The sequence below is a fragment of the Echinops telfairi genome, unplaced genomic scaffold, assembly GCF_000313985.2.
Source record: "Echinops telfairi isolate 266 unplaced genomic scaffold, ASM31398v2 ScPeMD7_3533;HRSCAF=4204_1, whole genome shotgun sequence".
NCBI lineage: Eukaryota > Metazoa > Chordata > Mammalia > Afrosoricida > Tenrecidae > Echinops > Echinops telfairi.
In genome coordinates, this window is record NW_022107432.1 from 21,752,451 (window position 1) to 21,763,026 (window position 10,576).

At 54.9% G+C, this 10,576-nt stretch overlaps 1 protein-coding gene across 1 annotated transcript; it reads left to right on the forward strand.

The window, feature by feature from the left end:
• The first annotated feature begins 360 nt into the window (after nt 1-360).
• TCTE1 (t-complex-associated-testis-expressed 1) lies at nt 361-9,667 on the forward strand. The gene is made up of 4 exons (XM_004710876.2): nt 361-532; nt 2,757-3,328; nt 6,053-6,502; nt 8,372-9,667. Exons 1-4 carry the CDS (start codon nt 361-363, stop codon nt 8,573-8,575), a joined length of 1,398 nt encoding a protein of 465 aa, XP_004710933.1. The 3' UTR covers nt 8,576-9,667.
• Nucleotides 9,668-10,576: the final 909 nt, after the last annotated feature.

Here is a 10,576-nt window from a genome sequence, read left to right on the forward strand (position 1 = left end):
TCTGAAATGGAGAGAGGTTCAGTAACTTATCCAAGGACACATAGGATCTGAACCTGATTCATACCATCCCGGCCCTTCAGCACTAACTTGTGCTGCCTCTCTTGGTAAATTCCCACCACACTCCTCCAAAGTAACACCTCTCCCCACTGCTTCTTGATCCAGGTCCCCACCAGCATCAGAGCCCTGTCGGTGGTCTGAGGAGCCTTCTGCCCCAAGGACGTCCGAAGGGCCCCTGGCCCAGTGTTGCCGGCCCCCACCATGCAGGAAAACCAAACATCACTACCGACCTCAACCCATGGCCTGTCCTTAGAAACAAACCAGAGCCGGACTTCCTCTGTGGTCCCAGCCACAGACTTGGCCATGCAGCCTGTGAAGGCCAACGTGGTGACACCCCTGGTCAAGTCCAAGGGCCTGAATGCAGCCAACACACGTCGGATGCGCCGAATCATCGCCGAGGATACCGAGTGGTCGCTGGCCATTGTGCCCCAGCTCACGGAGCTCTGTATTCAGCACATCGTCAAGAACTTCCAGAGTGAGTCCCTCCTGAGGTGGGCAGGAGGGAGGCCAGAGGTGGGCAACCTGGGGCTGAGACTCAGAGGCTGGGTCTCGTGGCAGCCCCAGACCTCATCCCTGCCTGGCCTTGCCCTTCCACCCAGGCCAAACCATCCAACCCTCCCCCCCCTCCAGGAAGCCCTCCCTGGACACACACTCTCCACTCTGATGGAGTTGGCATGTCCTGTGGTGAGTGGCCATGTCAGGTAAGTGGATCTATTATGTTCTCTGAAGACAGGGGCATTATTTTGTCTACCGTGCTTGTCACCACCTGATCTTACTGTAAGCTTATCATCCGCCCATCACTAGAATGTCTACTCCAAGTGTGTTAGTTTGGATTGACTAGAGAAACAAATCCAGAGACAGTCATGTGTGTAAGAAAGTGCTTTATATCAAAGAGCAATTGTATATTGAGAAAACACCCCCCACACATACACACAAAAGAAAACATACCAGGCCTGGGCAGTTCAAGTCTATAAGTCCAATATTAGCCCACATGTCCCATATCAGTCTATAAATTCCTCTTTAGACTCACGCAGCACATGCAATGATGCCGAATACAGGAAGATCACAGGCCAGTTGGTGCAAAGTCTTGTGGATCCAGTGGTGATGGAAGAATCTCAGTGCTGGTGTGGGTCTCTATGTGCCTCCTCCAGCTCTGGCTCCATCCGTATAGGTCCACGTGGCTTGTCAACAGGAATGTCTCACAGAGAGAGTGTGTCCTGACTCTCCAGAATCCTCAGGAGAAGGCCATCCCACACAGAGGCCTCATTGGTTATGACCTGATTGACAGGCTAGACTCCACCCCTTTGCTCAAGTTGACAGGAGATGATGTAACAGCCACTGCAAGTGTCCCCAGCACCTAGAACAAGGACTGGCATATCCTTGATCTTCATCAGCAAGTACTTCAAGTCCTTCTTTCTTTCAGCAAGCAGGTTGTGTCATCTGCATATTGCAGGTTGTGAATAGGCCTTCCTCCTGTCCTCATGTGGCATTCTTTATTTAATCCAGCTTCTCCGATGATTCACTCATCAAACAGATCGAATAAGAATGGTGAGAGGATACAACCCTGTCGCACACCTTTCTGGATTTTAAACTACGTAGTAGACCCTTGCTCTGCTCACACGTAGCTGCCTCTTGATCCATGTACAAGCTCTGCATGCACACAGTGAAGTGTTCCGGAATTCCCATTCTTCTCAAGGCCATCCATGGTTCCTTAGGATCCACGCAGTCGGACGCCTTGGCATAGTCAGTGAAATACAGACAAACATCTTCCTGGCATTCTCTGCTTTCAGCCAACTCCATCTGGCATCAGCAGTGCTGTCCCTTGCTCCACCTCCTCTTCTGAATCCAGCCTGCATCTCGGGCAGCTAGCTCCCTGTCAATGGACAGCTGCAACTGTTGTTGGATGATCTTCAGCAAAATTTTACTTTCCTGTGATAGGAATGATACTGTTCCGTAATGTGAGCATGCCGCCTTGGGTCTCCTTTCTTGGGAATGGGTATAGATCACGATCTCTTCTGGTCAGTTGGCTGAGGAGCTGTGGGGCTTTCCTGCCACAGGCTTGCCCCCATCCACCTCCGAACGGTGGACTCCACCCTTCTGCTCCGACAGGATTGTCTTCTGGCCCTATCTCTGACAATGCTGTGCTTCAATTCATTGGCCCCTCGGTATCTGACAATGTTTCCATGTTACTTGTTAAGGTGGTCAGCGGCTACTCCCTCTGACACGGGCAGCCGGTTCCTTCTTATTCGTAGTCTGTTCTTAGTCCCAAGCTCCGAGGAAACCCATTCACTTGGGGTGAACCTGCTGGTATTTGAAATACCGGTGACATAGCTTCCAGCATCACCGCAGCACACAAGTCACCACAGTAGGACAAACGGACAGATGTCTGTTTTGAAATGAATGGTTCAAACCAGATGGGGCCTCTGAAGTCAGGACCGGTCTCCTCCATCAGAATGGGTGACGACTGAAGAATGAAGCAGAGATTCCTCCTCAAACCAGGAGCTCACTGAGACCAGACACTTAGGTGTCCCCTGCAGGAGCACCCCGAAGTCAGGGGCTGTGTCTCCCTCCCCAGGCTGATCCTCCCTATGGGCAATGGGTGCCTTCCCTCTCCAACTTGAGCCTTCCCCGAGAGCAGTAGCCCAGCCCAGGGCCCCATGTCTGGCTGATCCTTGCCTTTCCTCTCTCTGTTCCCAAAGACAACCCTATCCTGAAGCAGCTGATCCCGGCCCATCAGCAGAAGGTGCTGGACCACCTGTCCCCCGACCTGCCGCTGGCCGTGACGGCCAACCTGATTGAGAATGAGAACTACTGGCGCCGCTGCTGCACGCAGCGCTGGCCCGTGTGCCACGTGTCCAGGCACGGCGGCAGCTGGAAGCGCCTGTTCTTTGAGCGGCACCTGGAGCAGCTGATAAAGCACTTCATCCCGGGCACCACGGACCCCGCCGTCATCCTCGACTTGCTGCCGCTCTGCGGGAACTATGTGCGCAGGCTCCAGGTGGACCAGTTCCTTCCACCCGTCCGGTTTCCAACGGCGCCGCGGGACAGGGACCACCAGTCGGACTCCGGCAGCGAGGGAGAGATGGAGGAGCCCGCCGCCGACCACTACCCGCTGCGGGACTTGGTGGCCGGCCTGAAGCACCTCGAGGAGCTGGACCTGGTGTACGGGGTCAAGGACTGTGGCATGAACTTCGAGTGGAACCTCTTCCTCTTCACCTACCGGGACTGTGTCTCCCTGGCGGCCACCATCAAGGCATGCCACACCCTCAAGGTACCGCCTGCCCTCCCCAGCCCTTCCCAGCTTGTGGGCCACCCCCCACCCACCCCTTTCTTCCTTCTGTGTCATTCAAAGAACGGCTTGGGTGCACACCAGCCCAAGGTGAGTTCTGGGGATATGCAGAGGATCAGGGTGCGGCCCAGGCGTCCAGCGGCCAACAGGGCTCTGTCCTCGGTGCTGAAGGCACAACCATGCGCACACTCACGCCGCTAGTGCCCTCTGCCAGTTGGGTGGGAAGGACGACACTAATGGCCTAGTCACCCAGGGGCATAATTACCACTTGAATACGGTTGCTAGCTTTAGCCAATAAAAGTCTGAATTTCAGGGACACCCTGGGAATCAAAACAGTTTGGTTTGCAACCAACCCCCTGAGGTGGGGGCTGGGGGGGCTGGCACAGGACAGGCAGCATTTTGTTCTGTTGTGCATGGGGGTGCCAACTCCACCACTGTTCACCACACATCCATTTATTGCTCCCCTGAAATTCAGATTGAATGGGGCACCTTGTATTTGATCTGGGATGCACATTGAGAAGAAAAGAGAGCCGTAGAAGAGACATAATGAGGGGTTTGCCATGCCGGGGAAAGCTGCCCTGAACCAGTCTCACGTAAGCAGAGAGGAGAAGGGAGAGCAGAGTGATCTTCTGAGAAGAGCGGGACACATGTGCACATCCCAGGCAGAGGGAGCAGTGGACATAGAGTGACCTCAGCAAACTCAAGGGGCTGAAAGAGAAGGCCGGTGTGGCTGGAGCAAGGTGACACGGAGACAGAGGATGAAAGTGGAGCTGTAATATGTGGCCAGACTCACTCAGGAGGTGAAGGGTTAAGAGCTCTGGGACATCATCTAAAGGTTTTAGGCCAGGAGACCAGAGGGTTGCCTTTCTCATGTGAAAAGATCTCTCTGCTTGTGGCGGACGATGGCTGGGTCAGGGTCACGGTGGACACGGTAGGCAATCCAAGAGGAGACCATGGTCAAATCCACGTGAACCTGGGGGTAGTTTAAATGAGGGTGATGTCCATAGAGGATGAGGTAGATCCTTAGTCAGTGTGAGCAGCCAACTGGCCTTGCTGGCACACGGCTAGAGGAGCTGGAGGTGAAGGCATGGTGGACATCAAGGCCTCGGGCTTTTGAGGCATGATGGAGGAAGGGGCCCTTTGCCGAGCGAGGTCATGTGGCTCGAGGACCAGGTTTGAGGAGGTGGTCCTGAGTTCACTTTGGCCTTTGTGGTAGTTTGGGGGCATCCCAGAGAAGAGCCATTGAGTCACTTGGACAGCTGGGTCTGAGGCTCAGGTGACATGCATGGCGAGTTAAAAGTGGAAGGTAGCCATTGGAGCCCTGGAATTGGAGAGCGTCTCTTGTGAGAGAAGTCAAAGGCGAAAGAAGAGACTAGTGGAGAGTAGCCACATTGGCAGGGTAGCGTTCAGTGTCAGGAAAATAAGGAGTCCCATCCAGTGGCTGCTTATTCCCCTGTAAATAGGTAGGGGCGTTCACTACTGAAAAGGGGTCTCGGGGGGTGGGGGCAGACATCTGAAGTTTGAGGAGGGCAGGGAAGCTGAAATCATGGTTGTAGGTTATGAGGCAGTCCGTTGGCCAGACAAAGGTAGCTGGGTTGGCACGTGGCATGGAGGGTTTCTTGGTAGTTGGAGCTAATGCATTTCCAGTGATGCCAACTAGCCCTGCCATGTGAATTGTGTGTTTGGGGTTGTTGGGGTTTTTTTTTTTCTGTTTTGATTTTTGGCTTGATCACAGACGTGCAGAAAATAGAATTGGGGCTGATCCGGGGTTGGGATTTTGCCAGATAGACGCAATGAAAAAACAAGAGGGACGAAAGAGTCTAAGCTGACTCAGAGTGCTGCAAACAAAAAAGAGGGCGGAAAGATATGGGGAGAGTGGAGAGGACAGCGCCCAGGGGTCTCCAAGAAGAGAGGGCCAGTCAGTGGGGAGGAGAAGGGCAGGGCCTCCTCTCACTACACTATCCCAAACACTGGTCCTCTCCCCTTTTTCTTTCATTCCTGTCTCACCCGCCCCACTGTCTCCCTGGCTCTCATCCTGGGGAAGGGTTCCTCCCCCTACCCTGGTGCATCTTACCCAGCCGAGAAGGGCACGCTGAGGGGCTGAGACAGCGTCAAACAGAACAAGATTCAAAACCCACCTCTGCTCCTTAATCACTGTGGGGCCCTGAGCCTGCGATGTAATAGCCTCCGCTTCCTGTCTGTAAAATGGGAAGAACTGGCTCTGCCTCAAAGAGCTGCCGTGGCATACTGGTTGGGCTGCTAACCACAAGGTCAGCAGTTCAATACCACCAGCCTCCCCAAAGAAGAAAGATGAGGCTTTTTGCTCCCATAAAGAGTTAAAGTCTCAGAAACATTCAGGGGCAGTTTTGTTCTGTCCTACAGCATCACGATGAGTTGACATTGACCGGATGGCAGTGGCTTTTGCTTTCGACATCACTGGGATGCTGAAGGTTAGAAATAATGGTTATAAAATGTTCTAGCAGTATGTCCAGCACATCATAACTGCTCACTAAACGGCGATTTCTCCCCTCGGCTACACTCAGCCATGCTGGCTAGGCCTCCCCAGACTAAGAACCAGCCAGAGGCCCAACACCAGGCAAGCAGTCACAGACCACCGTGTGGCTCCCTCCTGCACCTGCCTCCCCCAGGTGGCTGGGCAGATTCTCCCCAGCTGGTGGGGTCCTGCAGCCCTCTCCCTGCCCACAGGTCTTCAGGCTGACCCGAAGCAGGGTGGACGACGAGAAGGCACGCATCCTGATTCGGAGCCTCCTGGACCACCCAGCCCTGGAAGAGCTGGACTTGTCGCACAACCTCATCGGAGACCGCGGCGTGCGCGCTGCAGCCAAGCTCCTGAGCCACAGCCGCCTGCGTGTCCTCAACCTGGCCAACAACCAGGTGCGCGCTCCGGGCGCCCAGTCACTGGCTCACGCCCTGGCACACAACGTCAACCTCATTTCCCTCAACCTGCGCCTCAACTGCATTGAGGATGAGGGCGGCCAGGCGCTGGCACATGCCCTGCAGACCAACAAGTGCCTGACCACCCTGCACCTCGGCGGCAATGAGCTGTCGGAGCCCACCGCCACGCTCCTCTCACAGGTGCTGTCTGTCAACACCACGCTCACCAGCATCAACCTGTCCTGCAACCGCATCGGCCTGGTGAGCCTCCAGTTTGAGGGCAGATGGGTGGGGGTGGGGGTTAGTGCACTCCAATAGCCTTGGGGTACTTTCAAGATCATTAAGATACGATCAACCCTGTCTAGTTCTAATCCCAGGTCGGCCATTTAGCCCTTGGGTGAACTGCTATTTAACCCCTCTGGGCTTCCACCGCCTCCTCTGGACAATGGACACAGTGGGCCCAACGAAACCAATTGTGGCCCAAAGAGGCGACAGAGAGAATCGGCAGTGCTTCCTTCCGCGATGCCTCAGGTCACCCTGTGTCAGAGCCGCCTTGGGGGCCATTAACCACCCTCATGAAAAGGGAGAGTGATAATAGCGAGTCCTTTGAAGTGTCCTCGCTAGACCAATTCCCTGAGTCATACTCTGAAAGCAATCGCTGCAGGGCACTGGCTGACTCTTCAGCAATTGCTGACTCTGAAAGCTGGGGGTGACAAACTATGTTAGATACTTAAGGTCCATTACTTTTCTGTTAATCCTTGCAGTTATCTACTAAGGTGCATATTACTAACTCCCCTTAGAGAAGGAGCCCTGAGCCTCAGCGAAGTTGTGAGTTACCACGAGTCTCTGTCAACAGTGGCAGTGTGGTGACTCAGACTCAGGGCTGGGCTGCAAGCCAAGCTCCCCTTCCAGCGGGACAGGGTCCTTCCAACGATCCTTATCCCGTCGTGGAGGAAGAAATGCGATCTACGTGGCAAGCTAGTGAACGTGCATGTAACTGCCATTCTGAACTTGATCACGACTGCCTGTGATCTTAGGAGACCTGATGGCATAGAAGGTTGCATGCTAGGCTGCTAACTGCAGGGTCAGGAGTTCAAAACCACCAGTTGCTCTGAGGGGGGAAAGATGAAGTTTTCTACTTCCTTAAAGATGCACAGTCCTGGAGACTTACAGGGCAGGGACAATTCTACTCTGTCCTATAGGGTCACTAGGAGTTGCGGAATCGACTCGATGGCAGTGAGTTTGGTCGTGGTTTTGGCTTGTGAGCGTTACTGATGTTTTATATTTATATCCTTTCTAGTCTATTTGCTTTAAAAAAATTTTTTTTTGCTTTCGTTTCTAAAACGCTTTTGCGACCCATGAAATTGATTTCACAGCCCACTGTTGGGTCAGAACCTCACAATAGCAGCACCCTGTGGAAGGGTTTCCCATTGGGCCTCGCTCACCCTGCCCAGAAGGGACTAGAACTGGGCACTGGTGATGAGGACACTCCCTGTACCTCCAGCGAAGCCCCTGCACCCTCTAATCCACCTCTCCCCATAGCCTTGCTCACAGACACATGGTCCCCAGAGGAAGCTCAGCTAGGAGCTAGGTTATACCACAGGAATACCCACTACCTCCTATTACCAGAAACGCCAAGGGAGGTGGTCCTGAGGTGCTAAATCCCGTGGTGGGCCACCTCAACCACATGGCCATGTGGACAACCAGCAAGCCCAGAGGCAGGGAATGAAGCCACACCTTCTTCTCTTGTTCCCTTCCCCGTTCAGCGAGGCTAACGTTCCCAGAAGCCACCCCTGCAGACGTCCCTCTCCCACCTCATGAGTTGGATGTGGCTCACGTGCTGTGGCCATCCCAGTCAAGGATCGGAACCCCCAGCTTTGTCAGAGACCCGTATTTTCTGATCCCTTGCGGGGTGGATTCACTTGGTTGACTGAGTGGGGTTGAGCCGGCAATTTTCCAATTGAGATCCAATTATCAGTATACTACACAACAACTAGGTTAAAGTGCCGGTTTGGGAAATGTTTACCTCTGTCCAGTCTTATGTGCGTGTGGGCACACACACATGTACGAGTGATCTGGAAAGCCATGTGACCAGTCGTGTTTCCCCCGCCCCCCACTCCCCAATACCAGGACGGCGGGAAGCAGCTCCTGGAAGGGATGACAGACAACAAGACCCTCCTGGAATTTGACCTGCGCCTGTCAGACGTGGCCCAGGAGAGCGAGTATCTCATTGGCCAGGCCCTCCAAGCCAACCGAGAAGCAGCCCGCCAGCGGATCCTGAGTCCCAACCAACTGTCACCCACCATTAATGGTCCCGAGAAACCTGCAGGATGAGATGGGGACCCCAGTCACACCTGCTGCAGAACTGCTCACCGGTCCGGGGGTGGGGGGTGCAGAGACCATGACCATCCTGAGGGTGAGTGAGTAAGTGGTATGGGAGAAGATGTGAACAGAGACAGAGGGCCTGGGCTGCAGGGCTAGGAAATGGTGACCCAGTCAGTCCCTGTGCCCAGCGAGGGTAGAAGTGGACCCTCAGAAATGACCCACTTCTTTGGGGAATCGAAAAAAGGGAGCAGGCTCTGAGGGACAGACTGGGCATAACCAACTTCTCCCAGGAGGATAGTCCGTTCTCTTAGGCCCCACTTGCCACCATTTCCTTCTCTCCAGAACAGAGGCATGACCTCTGAACCACAGGCTACCCCAGAGCCTTCCACCTCGAGGGGAGGGGAGAGTCAGCGCCACACTGGAAAGTCTATGAGTCATCCACAACTTTATTGTCCGCCAGTTTGATTTGTACAATCTTTGCGCTTGGAACTCCACGACAGAAAGGCCACAGTGTGATGCGCCCAATGGACAGAGATCTGTCTCCTCCCCAGCCAGGCCCAGCCCAGCCCACAAGCCCTTGTCCCCAGGATACACAGAGCTTCCCAGATGCCCTCAGTGAGTCCCCATCACCCTGTGGCTGCCAGCACAACTGCCGGTCCTGGGCCACACAAGAATCCCAGTCAGCACCCTGGAGGCATGGGAGGACCTGATGGATGGAATCAGGCTAATTGTATCTTCATCCACCTTTGACCCAGGGGTCCAGACCCTGCAGACTAGTGCTCCCAAAAGGGTGGCTCGTGGCCTGAAGCCACAGCTCAGGGTCGCATGCCACCCAAGGACTCCTTCCCACAAGTAGGCGCCGGGCAGAGCACCAGAGGGGGCTCAGGTGTGACTGCATGTGTGTGCCTGTCCAGGTGACCTAGGGTCTGCCTGTCTCTGCCTGACTCCCTCTGAAAATTCTAGAGTGCAAAAGTGTGTGTGTGTAGCCACAGCCACTAGCAGAGGTCCTAATTAGAGAAACAAGAACATTCAGTGTAAAGTTTAATTTTAGAGATTAACTTTCTGGTTTTAGTTCTCCCTGGCAATCCATAAAGCTACCAAGAAAACAGACCAAAGAAATGGTTCCTCTCTCTAAGTCTGTGCATGTGTGGGAGGGGAGGCTGGCTGTGTAAGGCCTAAGCAGACACGGTCGATACAGGCAGAAACATTAATAGGGACCCCCGCCCCCTGCTCTCAGCCCAGGCTCTGTCAGGAACAGGCCTGAGGGAAGAGGAGCCGGGAGGTAGCCAGGCTGCCCCCACAGGAGAACATGACATCCAGGTGCCAGCTGGCCGAGAACTGGGGCCTGCGGCCAAGGCTCACCACCTGTACCGCCCAGATGTCCCTTCAGAGGAAAGAGGGGCACTCTAGCAGGTGGCCAAGGAGCACAGAATCAGGTCCAAGCCGGCCAGCACTGGTAGGCAGTAGCCAGGGCAACCTGGTAGGCAGCTGTCCCCTCTGTGTGAGCCACCCCTTCCCCAGTTTCCCCTCCCTCCCCAAGACAACCATCTGCTCTCATGGAAGTAAAGCTCACCCCCACCCCCCGACAGGCTATGGGCCCCAGTGTCCCCACATTGTGCCCCCCTTCCCTGGGGGGCCAGATGATGTTGCATAGGTGGAGGCCTCACCAGTTGGTGGGAACAGACCTGGCTGGGCTGAGGTTGGGGGAGGGGAGCGGGAGAAGCTGGTGGGGGTGGACGCTGATGGATCAGACAGTGTGAGAAGCCTAGTGGGGGGCGACAATGCCCAGCTGGCCCAAAGGTTACCCCCTCTGTTGGAAAACTTTAGTGGGGGGGATTGCACACAGACATGCACACTGAAGCTCGGGGGTGGGGGGGGGTGGAGGACGATGAGGGGACGGAGAGGGGGGCCTCAGAACTAGAGGGAAACAGGACCTAGGGCCTGCACCCTGGGGGAGGCGGGTGGAAGGGTGTCTCTTTGGAGACTCTAGGACGACCAGCAGGGTTTCGG

Bases quoted from the DNA above. Each gene is read 5' to 3' on its own strand.
- TCTE1 (XM_004710876.2), top strand. From the start codon at position 361: ATGCAGCCTGTGAAGGCCAACGTGGTGACACCCCTGGTCAAGTCCAAG. The intron at 533-2,756 runs GTGAGTCCCTCC...CTGTTCCCAAAG, and splicing joins CATCGTCAAGAACTTCCAGA to ACAACCCTATCCTGAAGCAG. The intron at 3,329-6,052 runs GTACCGCCTGCC...CCCTGCCCACAG, and splicing joins AGGCATGCCACACCCTCAAG to GTCTTCAGGCTGACCCGAAG.